Source organism: Myotis nattereri, assembly GCF_964212035.1.
Source record: "Myotis nattereri genome assembly, chromosome: 11".
In the NCBI taxonomy this organism is placed as follows: Eukaryota; Metazoa; Chordata; class Mammalia; order Chiroptera; family Vespertilionidae; genus Myotis; species Myotis nattereri.
The window spans coordinates 4,192,817-4,206,929 of NC_138086.1; the positions used below are offsets into that span (position 1 = coordinate 4,192,817).

The window sequence follows — 14,113 nt, forward strand, 5'->3', positions numbered from 1 at the left end:
GGGGCCGAGCCCAACTGTGACCACAGATCTACCTTCTTCACCAAACCCGCCGGAGAAAGGAGCCTGTGTTCCCACAGCAGTGCCAGTGCGGCGTGAGCAGCGCCAGGCCTCCCTCGCCAGCCTCACCATGAGCTTTATCTGCAGTCACGCCCACAGGGCCGGGGGACCAGGCCCAGGACGGTGTACATGGAAACCAAAGCAAACGCGGTTCCATTCCTCACCCGAGGGCATTTTTTTCATTGACGTTGAGAGAGAGTGGAAGGGAGGGAAGGAGAGTGGGAAGAGACACAGAGAGAGAAACATTGCTGTGAGAGAGACGCATCGATTGCTTGCCTCCCAGGTGTGCTCCGACCCGGCCAGGGAGCGAACCTGAAACCCACGTCCGTGCCCTTGACCAGGAATCGACCCTGAGACCCTTCGGTTGGTGGGCCGACACTCTAACCACTGAGACCACGTCCAGGGCCAATTCCAGTTTTAAGAGGATCCTCTATCGGGAAAGAAACCGACGATGTCCACGTGCAGGAACCCTGCTGTGCTGTCCACATGCCACTCAGGCACGCAGACCAGGGGGAGATATGTTCAGGCTACAAGGCGTCACCTCCATCCCAGGAGCCCGCGGCCGCGAGTGCACTTGCTTACCAGCTGCTGGCCTTTGGGGCCCCAGCCTGCGTACTGCAGCTTCGCGTTGCTCACCTCCGGCGGGTCGAGGCTCTGAGGGTCCCTGGAAAACATGACAGAGAGCAAAATGGTGGGAAGGAACGGAGTTAAGGGCTGTACTTTGTTCTGCCCTGAGCCTCACTCCCCCTCGCCCCCCCCCCCCCCCCGGCACCGCGTCACGCTCTCCAGGAGCCGTCTCATTGGGACCAGGGGCCCCCAGGCATGTGAGGTGGACTCAGGTCCTCATGCTGAGCCCAAATAGCAAATATTCCCCCTGAGAGAGCCTGCGGAGGAGTCTATGAACCAATTTCTAAAAATATTCAGAACCGTCAAAATTAAAAGCTGAAATGCATGGCTGTGCAGCAATAAATGCCCCTTGTTTACAGCTTCATCTCTGGATTTCCTGACAGAAGTTACTTTTTCCTAAGCCTAATGCCGGGCCGTTCAGCCTTTCTGAACCAAGCGGCTTCAGCGCCAGATTCCATCTTTTGGTTTGTGTTGGACCAAAAGGGAGGGAGAGAGAGAAGGGGAGGTTGAGAGAGATTGAGAAAGACAGTGAGACTGAGATGGAGAGATTGAAAGAGTGAGAGACGAAGATTGAGGGAAAGACAGAGAGAGACTGAGAAAGACTGAAAGAAGAGAAACATTTTTTCCTTTCAAACCTCACCTACATTTTTTCACTCTTAATTTATTATATGCAAAACACCACACCAACAAAACACCGCTTATGTACTTAAAGGCCATAACCGATAAAAATCATCACGAAGACTACAAATACCTGTGCGTTAATAAGCGTAAATATCTCAGGGTAAGTGCAGCGGCGCCATCTGCAATGGGCAGGAGAGACACGCTGCTCCCGGGGGGCTCTCTGCGCTCTGCAGAGCAGGCAGCCCCGCCAGGAGCACCCGGCCTGGTGGCCGTGGTATTTCTTAAGCAGAAGACAGAGCTATGAATGTGCTCATTCACCTCCAGAGAGACGGTGGCTGGATGGTCTTTGGGAATGGAAGACGCTGAATTTAAAGGAATTGTCTGAACCAAAGACACAGGCGCGATGGGAAGGGAGGGGAAGTGGGTAAGGGCATGTTGAGTGAGGGCTTGGGTCAGTAGAAAATTCTAAAAGTAAGTGCTTAACAGTCTACCAGGACATGGAATACATTTCAGAGTCAAACACACTGGTAGGAGGGACAGTCTGCCCTGCCCTGCAGTTTCAGGCTGGGCCCCTGGGTCTGCAAGAAGCAGTGAGGGGGGCAGTGACAGAGCCGGCTGGGTGCCCAGCTGTTAGCAGAGCGACGGGGGGTCTGAACATGGCAGGTTCCCAGTGAATGTTTGCAAACCTACCATTTGTGTGGTTTTAGGGTTTTGAAATATATATATATATATATATATAATGCAAATGAGGCCAGGACTCCGTAATGGTCACTGCCAGCTCAGGAGGAGGGGCCGGGTGCAGCCCAGAGCCTGAGAGAACAACACAGAGGGGCGCCTGCTCTGAGCCTCTGACTCAACTGGGGGCAGGCCCCCAGCAGACACACACACACACACACACACACACACACACACACGTGCCTGCCCCGAGCCTCCGCTGCCAGACTGCGGCTTAGGCCCACTCCTCATGGGGAGCGGGCCTAAGCAGTCAGTAGGGCATCCCCCGAGGGCTCCTGGACTGTGAGAGGGGGGAGGCTGGGCTGAGGGACCCCCATCCCCTAGTGCATGAATTTTGTGCACCGGGCCTCTAGTCTTTTCATAAACAAGGGTGACTTCCTCACTGACTTTGTATGGGGAAAGGTTTTCTAAGGATGACTCAAGATTCAGAAGCAATAGCATAAAAGAGTGACACATTTGAGGACATACCATAAACAGTTTTAAAAAATTATTGACAAAATGTCACAAAAGACAACTGAGAAAGTGGGAGAAAATATTCATAACACACTCCAGACACATGGCTGAGCTCTATCAGACAAAGAACTCTAAAATTAAGGTTGCAAAAGACACAAGATGATAGCAATGTGAGAAAAAGACATGAGCAGACAAGTGTCTAAAAAGATATTAACATGGCCCTCGAACATACGAAAAGTACTGAACAAGCAGGAGTCTATACTGAGTTATTCTCACCGATGAAACTTGCTGAGAACAACAAGGAAGCGAGGAAAGTGTGGCATGTTGTGTTGGCGAGGCTGAGGGGCAGGCATGCGCACCTGTGCTGGCGGGTGCACACCTTCCAGGGGACATTGGAAAAGCTGATAAAATCCACCCTGAACTTAGACCCAGTTCGCTTTCTGGCAGATCCACCTCTAACGACACAAAAATCACATGCGGAAGCTGTGTGCACCGCAGCTTGGAAGTTGCAAAATCCGAGGAGCAACGCGTGGTTGAGTAAGTGGCACCCCAGTGGCATATGACAGCCATCACGAAGAGGGAAGGTCTCCGTCAACCCACAGGAGAAGCTTCCATGACTGAGCTACGCGGAGCCAGCAGGGACCCCATCAGGAGAGATCCAGCATCTAGAAGGGACATGGGGAAATAGGCATGGGCCTCCTCATGTGTGGGAACCCCTGAGTCCACAGGCCAACGCTCTATTCACTGAGCCAAACTGGCCAGGGTGTGAATGGAAGTTTACTCGTTCCTCTTCCTGAGCTGGGCAAGGGGTTGAAAGCTTCCCGACAAAAGTCGCCTTTGGAAAGAGGAAAGCCAAGAACTGCTTTCCTGGCTCCTAACCTTTCAGGCTAAAAACATTTTAAAAATTAGCATTTTCAGTGTCCAATAATACATGTTTTCAGAATCTTCCTCATGGTGGATAATATAAACATATAAAAGACCCTCACAGTCGTAGCAGAGTGTCTGACACATTGTAGATGCTCATACAGATTAATTAGATAATGAATACAGTGAGTGGAACCTCAGTTTGTGAATGTGGTTCGTTCTAGAAGGCTGTTCGAAACCCGAATCCTGCTTTCCTTTAGAAATAATGTAAATTGAATTAATGCCTTGCAGACCCCCAAGTGACCTCCTGTTTGAATACACACATACAACACATGTCTAATACATGTGTCATATACACATGTCTATATGACATGTGTCATATACAACACATGTCTAATATACAGTTTAATCTATAAACACCTTAAAAACAACAAGGACATGAAATGTAAATGAGGATTTGACAAAAAGGAAATGAAATGTACAAAAAAAAATCTACATTAATAAAAGACAAACATGCAAATTGACCATACCTTTGCTATGCCTTAAGCCACGCCCACCAGCCAATCAGAGCAACTATATGCAAATTAACCCAACCAAGATGGCGGCCGGCAGCCATGGAGCTGGAGCAAGCAGGAGGCTTGGTTGCCCCAATGATGGAGGAAGTCAAGCTTCCCACTGCTGGCTCTGAGTTCCACTCAAAGCAACAGAGTTTCAATTATAGAAGGTAAATAAATCCCAGAATAAAAAAGAAAAGAAAAAAAGGAGAGGCTGGGAGCTTCCATCACCAGGGGGCTTGGCCAGTCTGAAAACGGCCATCAGCCACTCACCCAGGATGGCCAGGCACCCCAGCAGGACCCCCACCCTGATCCGGGACACCCTTCAGGGCAAACCAGCCAGCCCCGACCAATGCACCAGGCCTCTATCCTATATAATAAAAGGGTAATATGCAAACTGACCCTAACAGCAGAACGACTGGGAATGACTAGTCACTATGATACACACTGACCAGCAGGGGGCAGACGCTCAATGCAGGAGCTGCCCCCTGGTGGTCAGTTTACTCCCACAGGGGGAGCTCTGCTCAACCACAAGCCAGGCTGACAGCTGCCAGTACAGCGGTGGTGGTGGGAGCCTCTCCCACCTCCTCAGCAGTGCTAAGGATGTCTGACTGCAGCTTAGGCCTGCTCTCCGCTGGCAAGTGGACATCCCCGAGGGCTGCTGGGCTGCCAGAGGGATGTCTGATTGCCAGCTTGGGCCTGATCCCCCAGGGAGCGGGCCTAAACTAGCAGATGGACATCCTCTGAGGGGTCCCAGACTGTGAGAGGGCACAGGCTGGGCTGAGGGACCCCCACGAGTGCACAAATTTTTGTGCACTGGGCCTTTAGTTTAATAATAATGAGCAGTAACAAAAGCAAAAAACAGGAAAATATTCGCAGCACAATTTCCTGAGATGTTAGCAACGTGAGGTTTAGCAGTAAACTGACACACACTCGCGCATTCTCTCCCTTGTTTGTTGCCTGAGAGATGCGTGACTGATCGCATAGGGACCAGCATGAAAGGGTGTGGCGTGAGAAGCATATTGTTTGAGATGGAGACGTTTGAGAGCCAACGTTCCACTATAGAAGGATAGATGGATGGATGGATATATCGGATATAGTTTAGTCACCAATGGATGGTTGGTTAGGGTCAGTACAACCTTAAACTCATACAGCATTGAAAGATTTGTATTATTATTTTAATATATATCTTAAATTGCACAGTTATAATCTTTTAAAAAATGTTTTTACCAATTTCAGAGAGAGGAAGCAGGAGGGAGAGAAGGATAGAAATGTCAATGATGAGAGAGAATCATTGATTAGTTGTCTCCTGTACACCCCTTACAGGGGATCAAGTCCCAACCCTAGCATATGCCCTGACTGGGAATCAAACCGTGACCTCCTGGTTCATGGGTAGAGGCTCAACCACGGAGCCAGGCTGGCCAGGCCACAGTTACATTCCTGAGGGCAGGGTCCTCGCTGGCACGAACCCTTCGCCTGGCCAACATTGGGGCTGGTTAGTCGGCGCTGTCTGTGTCTGTGGGTTCAGAAGCTCTGCCTGTGAAGAAGGACTTGGGTACAGAAGTCCTGCCATGGGGACTGCTGGGTTGACTCGTCCTGAAACATGTGTGATGGATCCCACACCCAACTCACAGAGGCACTTCCACATACATGGTCCCACACATACGTCCTCAATAAAGTCAGGGAGATTTTTTTAAATAATAGGGGACACGTCGTGTCTTCCATCAGTGCACCCCGTGTCTACACCAGCCCACTGCCCAGGGAGCTCCTGCTGGAGGGGCCCTGGGAGGGCTGCGGGGGGGGGGGGGTGCAGGGGGAGGAGTGGTGCAAGTTCCCAAGGAACGTTAGCAAACCTACCATTTGTGCGATTTTATGGTTTCAGAGTATTTTCATAAACAAGGGGATTTCCTCATGGATTTTGTACGGGGAAAGGTTTTGTAAGGATGACTCACAATTCTGAAGCAATAACATAAGAGGGTGACACATTTGAGGACATAAACATTTTTTGAAAAATTACAGGACAAAACATGCAATGTTGAGCTGAAGGACACAGAGTGTTGGGGGAAGATGAAAAGTTCTGACACTGAATGGGGTGGGGCTGCCCACCTCTGGGAACACACTACAGACACTGAGCTGTACCGTCTCAATGGGTGGATCCCAGGGCGTGGGAATTCTATCTCAATGAAGCCGGGAAAGAGAGGAGGAGGCCCCCACGGTGCCCCACACCTGCTCGCGCTCTCTGTAGCTTCTGCCCTGGCCCTCCGGTCCCTGGTATGTAAGGCAGATGTCTGGTCAACATGATAAACACCTGCATGTAGCAAGCTCTCAGGGGAAAGCACACAGAGCCGTTCAGAGGATAAGAGGGGTGGCCTTGGACCCAGACACAGGCTGGGGTCCCAACGACCTCCCTCCCAAGTTGTGTGGTCTTGGGGACTCACTAAACCTTTCTGAGATTCTGCTTCCTTCTCTGGAATTTGGGGTCAGTCCGCTTGGGTTATTGCAAAGTTTGGTTTTGTTCTTAAATGCGTGTGTGTGTGTGTGTGTGTGTGTGTGTGTATGTGTGTGTGTGTGTGTGAGTTTATTTCAGAGAGGAAGGGGGAGGGAGAGAGATAGAAACATCAATGATGAGAGACAATCATTGATTGGCTGCTTCCTGCACACCCCCTACTGGGGACCGAGTCCACAACCCAGGCATGTGCCCTGATCGGTAATTGAACCATTACCTCCTGGTTTATAGATTGATGCTCAACCACTGAGCCACACTGGCCGGGCATATACGAATGTTAAACGAGGAGATGAATGTAACAGCCCAGCCAGCCCCTGGGCCCTGGCGTGAGTCCAGAGGGTCACTGCTCTGATGTCACTGCTGCTGCTGATGCCGGGGCCAGGGAGGGAGAAGAGCCAGGGATCCAATTCATTTGTTCATGTTTTCTCCAAAGTTAGATGGTCTGTCCTCTGAAGCACCTGTGATTCAGAAACCAGGCGATCTGCAGTGAGATGGCCGAGGGAGTCAGTCCCCGGGGCTGTGCCCGAGGGACCCCGAGCTGGCGCCTGGAGGCCGGTCACCTGCACTTTGATGGGTGCATCTGTTTACTTCCTGCAGGTTTCACCTGACACCCCGCACATTCATCAGCCTGAAGAGAGCGGGTGCCAGCGACCAGCCTGGTGGAGGAGGAGCGCGAACAGGCGAACAGGCGTGGGGTCCGGCCTCTGTCGCACCCGCCCCTCGGCCGCATGTCTCACCCGTTCCACTCCGTGGAGGCGTGTCCACGCCCTGTTCTCTCCAGTACTTGCGAAGGAGACGCCTATTGTGTGTGGATTTCTCTCAAGAGCTTAAATAGCTCGGTCAAGTCTTAGAATAAGTTGAGCTTCTTAACTAATGTCTCCTCAAGTTTGCAACGTTCGGCAATGAACTGAACCACAGGCAGCCGGCGGCCTGTCAACATTTCAGTGGAAGAAGCACCGAATGAAAGGATGGTGCTCCACCCGCGGGGCTGCTCCGTTCAATGACCAGTTTCATGGCGAATGCTCACGGGTCCCCAGGCCCCACTTGCTGTCACTCGCCAGCGTCGCACAGACGGGCAGCCACGCTTCCTGTCCGTTCTGGCCATGTGTGCTTAAACCACTTGATTTTCTGTCTCTTAGAGGCAGCCATCACCAATTTGCTCTTTTCTATTCAGGCATCTCTTCCAAGGTTTGGGAAAGCAGCCAGCGGGGATATTCGAGGGGAAACAGTAGACAGTTTGGTGGTAGGCAGTGGGAAATCAGACCATTTAAACACAGGCCCCACGGACCTGACCCGTGAACTCTGAGTAGCTCTCACATGTGAGCTCGTGGGAAGCGGAGGGAGGAGGACTGCCCCCCGCACACGAACACGGCCGTCCTCACTGACTGTGACCTTCCAGCAGGCCCACGCCTGAACTTCAGGACAGAGTGTGGTTTAGTTAACAGTGCATACTTAATAGGCCCCTGTCCTCAAAGCACACATGGCAGAGAGAAGGCCCAGCCAAGCCGTGGCCCGCACACATGAACGTGCATTATTTGTGGTCCCAAATGCTTTTTGAAAACCTGGCGTTCCTCATCTCACTGGAACTCATTTCCTCGGAACTGGGCAGCTTTCTGGCTGCGCCCCTGAGTAGGAAGTGCGAGGGCCTCTGTGCCGGGCTGAGGCACAGGCGGGAAACTCACCCATGGGATCCAGCCGCCACCGCGTCACCAGGGAGTCCGGCCCCAGGTGGAGGCTGCATAGTGTGTTTCAGACACAGGCCCAGCCAGGCCTCAGCTGACCACCAGGCGGGTCAGGCCTGGCCTCCACGCTGCCCAGCGGATGCCCAGGAGGCGAGATGACCCAGCCTGTTGCCCCATGCGAATTGCAGATTTATGCGCACGATTATAAAGCACTGAACCTGGGGCAATCTGGTACATCAGCCTGAGTACAGGGCGAATACGGAGAAAGTGTAAGCTGTTTGGGACCAAGTGACCTTCACCGCATCACGTGGTGCAGACACACAGCTGTCAGGGGATGAGCCCCTCTCTGTTCTCCACGCCATTCTGAGTGCAGAGCAGAGGAGGGAAGGCGAGAACTCCCTCCCCGAGTGTTCTCCCCACGCGGTGAGTGCAGTGGCTGCGGGAAGTGGGGCGTCACAGCCTCCTTCTGAGATGCCTCTGCTCGCCATGGACACCTCTTCCTCCCCCCTTCATGCAGCCCCCGGCCCCGTTATCTCCGTCCTACTCTCTGTACCCCTCTTTCTCTCATCTTTTCTATCTACACGTTAGATGCTGACACGCATGTTGTCAAATGTTTGGGGACGTCATTGGGGTCATGGTGGGTGGACGATGAAACCTGCCTCTGGGTGGTTCTGAGGGAGGTCAGAGTGTGTAGATGAGGCGCCGTCAGCACTTCGTCTGCAGGACAGGGTGTGAGTGAGTCCCTGTGTGGTGAGCGAGGGGTTGGTGTGTCCCCAGCCGTTTGGGACAGGCAGCGGGAGTGTCCATGACAGCCCGGGTGCGGCTCAGGGTGGAGACGCCGGGATGTGAGCGTGGCCGTGCGCCAGGGGCTGGGAACCGGCGTCCACATGTTGTGTTGAAGGAAGTGACTCCGCCACCCCTGGCTCTAGCCCCCTCAGCTGGACCTGGGTCGCCAGGCATGACCTTCCGCAGCAGACAGAACCCTTGCTGGGCATGGCTTCTGCCTCTGGGCCCTCGGCCGGCAGCGGGTCGCTTGGGCTCGGGCTGGTCGGTGTTGGCCCGTGACCGGCTCAGAACCGGGAGCCGGGAGCCCCAGCCCAGCACCGGGGTCCTGTGTCCGTGCACTGAGCCCTGGGCCTGCTCACTGTGCTGTCCACCTTTAGCGGCTGCAGAGCACACCAGTGTTGGCCAAACGTGCAGCCGCAGGGCACACTCAGCACGCCGCCGCTCCCGGCGGGCCAGCTGGTGCACCTCTCCCTTGGGGAGCTGGTGTCCAGCTCTGACATAAAGGGGGGCGTCGGGAAGCCAACCGCGCCCTCCCCGCAGAAGGGACCCGAGGCCTGGCCAGGAGTCAGGTCAGAAGGTGGGCTTCCTGCTCAGACCGCCTGTCCGGGGGGACGGCTCCGGGCCTCCCGCCGGCCGTGAAGCAGTGGACAGACCCCACGCAGGACCAAGTCCCTGGACACACACATTTTTGGATGCAGCCCTTTTCTGGAGGTGAGATTCTCATAAAGAACCCCCCCCCACCCCTGAACGCCTGAAATCTGCCCCAGAAGTAGGACCAATCTCAGGGCCAGAGCCTCTTAACCACCCAGGCTTCTGCCCAGGCCCCACGCACGCCCCCCCCCACCCCCCCACCCCGCCTCCCGCCCCTCCCCTACTCAGCTGACTCCCGCTTCCTCAACAGGTCAGCCATTTGAGCAGTGCTGCAAAGGGAAGAGTTTGGGGGACGAGAGATGCAGTCAGGTCAGGTGAGTGTCCACCTGGGGCAGGGAGAGGAGGCCCTGGGATCAGCCCCTGCCTGGGCCATGCCACCAGCCTCGGGTGGATGGACAGGATGGACGTCTGGGGTAAAAGCCGGAGCCCCATGAGGCTTTTACCAAAGGAGGAGTACACAGCACAGCATGTTGGAGAGCAGTCTTGCAGTTGATCAAGTTAAATACCCATTTTCTGTACGACCAGCAATTCCACCTCTAGGCGTTTTACCCAGGAAAATGAAGACACGTCTGTGTGAACATCGTGTGCAAATGCTCCCAGCACTTTCCTCCCAGTAGCCCCAGCTGGAAGCAACTCCAAGCCAGATGCCGATGCTGGTGGAATCAGGGTGCGGCCGTGCTGGTGGAATCAGGGTGCGGCCGTGCTAATGGGATCAGGGTGCGGCCGTGCTGGTGGAATCAGGGTGCAGCCGTGCTGGTGGAATCAGGGTGCAGCCGTGCTGGTGGAATCAGGGTGCGGCCGTGCTGGTGGAATCAGGGTGCGGCCGTGCTGGTGGAATCAGGGTGCGGCCGTGCTAGTGGAATCAGGGTGCAGCCGTGCTGGTGGAATCAGGGTGCGGCCGTGCTGGTGGAATCAGGGTGCGGCCGTGCTGGTGGAATCAGGGTGCGGCCGTGCTGGTGGAATCAGGGTGCGGCCGTGCTAATGGGATCAGGGTGCGGCTGTGCTGGTGGAATCAGGGTGCGGCCGTGCTGGTGGAATCAGGGTGCAGCCGTGCGGCGGACGCACTCAGTGGTGAGAGTGAGCACAGGCAGCTGCACACGAGAGTGAACCTGGGAAGCAGTTATGCTAAGAAGCCGGCCTCACAAGACTGCAGAAGTCTGGCTCTGTTCAGAAGATTCTAGAAAAGGCAAAACTGTAGGTGGACAGTCACTGGTTATAGGGACAGCGTGGGAAGAGGGGGCACAGTGGGATGCTGGGGGGAGGACAGTGGTTTCTACTCTGGCTGTGGAGGTGCTTCTGGGCTGCAATGACCTGGCATCCCACACATGCCATCCGTGGGGGCTGGTCTCCCCACCAGCCTCCCGCTCTCCTGCCTAAATCCTGAGCTGCTCTCCCTCCCGGTCAAGGCTACGCTTGATGTTCCATTGAAGCCAGCGTCACCAAGGCGGATCAGGCCGAGGCTTCCTGTCCAGCCCTTTGCAGGACAGCACGGACAGGGAGAGAAAGATGAGGTAAAAACACCACGGGCAAGACGGGAGGGGCGGTTCACACGGCCTTGCCACCTGTACCCCTGGCACGCGCTGGATCTCACTTCCGTGTAGCAGGAGCAGAGGCACAGCCCACGCTGCAAACGTTGGGCTGGCACAGCTACCCAGGGCGTTGGCCAACGCACCGGGCATTTCTCCCCAGGAAAAGGCCTGTGAGCAGGCGAGAGCAGACCTCAGGGGTGCAGGCAGGTCCTCCTCGGGGGACTGACCCTCAGGCCCGAGGAAAGGGCTCAGCGAACATGCCACTAATGTTGTGTGACTTATCAGCGGCCTGTGACTCATAAGACCAGGCAGCACGGAGTCCACAAATGCACAAATAGAAGCGGCGACTCCACCGCCGACCCCACTAGGTGGCGCCCAAGTCTAACGCCAGTCTGGGCGACCCAGCTCCGGGACAAACGCAGCCCCACTGCCTGCCCTTCAGGGGGATCCAGTGACAGAGGAGCAGGCTCTGCAGGGCCCCGGCACAGACTCCCACAGGATGGAGCTGCTGGATGCCCTTAATGACCCCCGGGATCACAGCTGCCTGAACTCTGGGCCTGTGTCAGGGGAAACGCGCCTCGCTTGTGTGCAGGCAGGACGCTGATTCCTGGCCGCACCTGCAACCCCAGCATCAGTGACCACAAGCGAAGGCGGGTGGGGCCCGTCGACCCCTGAGGCAAATGAAAATATTCAGAGTGGGCTACCCCCGCCTGACCCCCACCCACTCTCTGGTGGTTGATCCGGGTTGGGCTCCCGACGAGCATCTCCTTACAGTCAACATCGTTCGCTACCTAGTGCACTTCCTCCGTCTACCAGCCCACACCTGTGGGGAATCTCCCGGCCGCAGGCAATTCAAGGGGATCAGCTAGGCACCTGACGAAATGATGCATTTCTCATCTTCCACCTCATTTTCAGGCGGGCTCGTGTGTGTGAAGATCTTCTAGGTGCGCAGGAGTCCTCGAGGGAGGAATGGTGGCAGCAGCTCCTGCATGAGGTCGATGGCGCTTCTCCCGCTGATGGGCGAGCCCTCCTGTGTGGGACCTTCCCAAGAAGCGGAGCAAGACCGAAGTGCAGCCCCTCCCGCAGGTTTGTGCAGGCAAGCCGCCCTGCGCAAGGCCGCGGGTTCCGGACACAGTTCAGCCAAACCCCTGGCTCTGACCCCTGAATGAGGGGGAGGAGCTCATCACACAGCAAATGCACACTGTCTAAGCATTCCGTCCAGAGAGGTGGTGCATGGCCAACGCGGTCACCAGCAATTTGGTGCAAGAATAAACGAGAGTGACATGAGGCGTGTGCGTCCCCAGGAGCCAGGAGGGCGGAGGGCTGTAGAGGGGCGTTGACATCCGGAGGTGCAGGCTCAGAAGGTTGGTGCCAGATGCAGGAGCAGGGAGTTGCTGCTGTGCATGTGGGGGGCGGAGGAGATGGAGCGCGTGAAGGGTGACGGATGCCCAGGGGCAGGTGCTGTTGGACGGACACTTGGCTGGTGTGGCTCAGGGAAGCAGGGCCTGTGTGGACGGGCCCCCCCTGCTCTTCCTCCCCCCTCGCTGCAGACGACACCCACAGCCCAGGCACAGCTCGGGCCTCGGTTTGAACTCAGAGCTCAGGAAGCCATTAGATCCATCAGCGTTGACACTGAGGTTGAAATTCATTTTCTGTTGAAATGCACGGAGAGTGTGGCGGGAGGTGATGAATGCGATTTGGCCGTGAGTGGAGCCTGGGTGCTTCCCGAACACCAGAGCAGGCCCTGCACGCACAGCTCACGCCCCCGTGTCCCTGTAGCCGCCCACAGACCCGGAGGCGGGCTTGTTATTCCACAAGCACGGTAACGTCTCCGAGACGACACAGGCATGAGGTCGACTGGGTCTCTATTCCCAGGTCTGTTTGCTGCTGAAGTCCATGTTCTCTAGCTAAGAGGTGTGGGGAGAGACGGAGGGGATGGCAGACAAGGGAGTAGGGGGAGGCGAAAACAGCGAAGACAGGCCCCACTGGCTGACCCAGGAGCTGTCCAGGGTGCTGAGAACCGTGCCCTCCCATAACAGCAAGCTCTCCCACTCCCCACTCTGTCCCCCCATGCCCTGGAGGAGTCACGTGGAAAGCCATATAAGAACACCTCTTTCTTCTACATGGTGGCTTCACTCTGGCACTTCCCCGGGGTTCACGAAAAATTGTGCCCATGCGTCCTCTGGCAGGCTGCCTGCCCTGTGGGGTCTGTGCGGAAAGTGGGCGCAGTGTCCCGGGGATTCTGCACAAGAGGAGGCTGGGAAGGAAGCGCGCTGAGCCAGAGGCCTGCCAGGGCCTGCGGATTCCCATTGCTGCCCCCGGAACGCGCTCCTTGGACTCGCTCACGCAGCAGGCTCAGCTCACACTGGCACAGGCGCCCAAGATTTAATTAAAGGGACATGGATACGAACACTTGAAATCTGTCTTCATTTTCCAAGAGAACACCAGCCACCCAGGATCACAATTAGTGTGGTTTCCCCACTGACCGAGCGCCCCGTGCCCCAACGCCCCCATTACTCCCACTGCCTCCTAATTGAATTCGTGCACGAGCCCCCTTTCCTCCCGCCTTCTCCATCTGAGCATGAACTCACCGCAGCTGTCATCCACCTCCCAGTGTGCAGCACGCTCTTACTGCAAAGGCCCATTGCACTGGGGGGTGCAGGCTCAGGCACCTGTCTCAGCCCTCAGAGGCCAGGCCGACACCCCTTAATTCCAGGGAGGCGTTGCCTATTGTGGAGGCCAAGCCTGTCTGCTGCTTTACTCCACCTGGAAGTCTCCTCTCTCACCATCTATTCAAACACAAACAAAAAACGCCAAGGCTCCGCGCAAGCCAGACTTCCTGCATCAGCTCCGTCACAGCCTCCCTGGGCCCACAGCCGCCTTCTTCTGTGCTCAGTGCTTAAGACACACATGTGGGCACAGAATCATACCTAAGTTGGTGTTATTTCTTTTTGTTTGTTTGTTAATCCTCACTCGAGGATATATTTTTCTATTGCTTTTTAGAGCGAGTGGAAGAGAGGCAGGGAGGAAGGAAGAGAGAGAGAGAAG

At 55.5% G+C, this 14,113-nt stretch overlaps 1 protein-coding gene across 5 annotated transcripts in view; it reads right to left on the bottom strand.

Moving 5' to 3' along the window:
- Positions 1 to 14,113, bottom strand: part of DPP6 (dipeptidyl peptidase like 6) — a gene marked incomplete at its 5' end in the record, with an annotated part of 642,841 nt that overhangs the window by 134,010 nt on the left and 494,718 nt on the right. For all 5 annotated transcript variants that reach the window (XR_013996566.1, XM_081101874.1, XM_081101876.1 and 2 more), the window contains one exon: positions 640 to 721. Coding sequence is in view for 4 of the 5 variants with exons in the window: in XM_081101874.1 (XP_080958000.1) it covers positions 640 to 721 (82 nt within the window). The remainder of the gene's footprint in view (positions 1 to 639; positions 722 to 14,113) is intronic.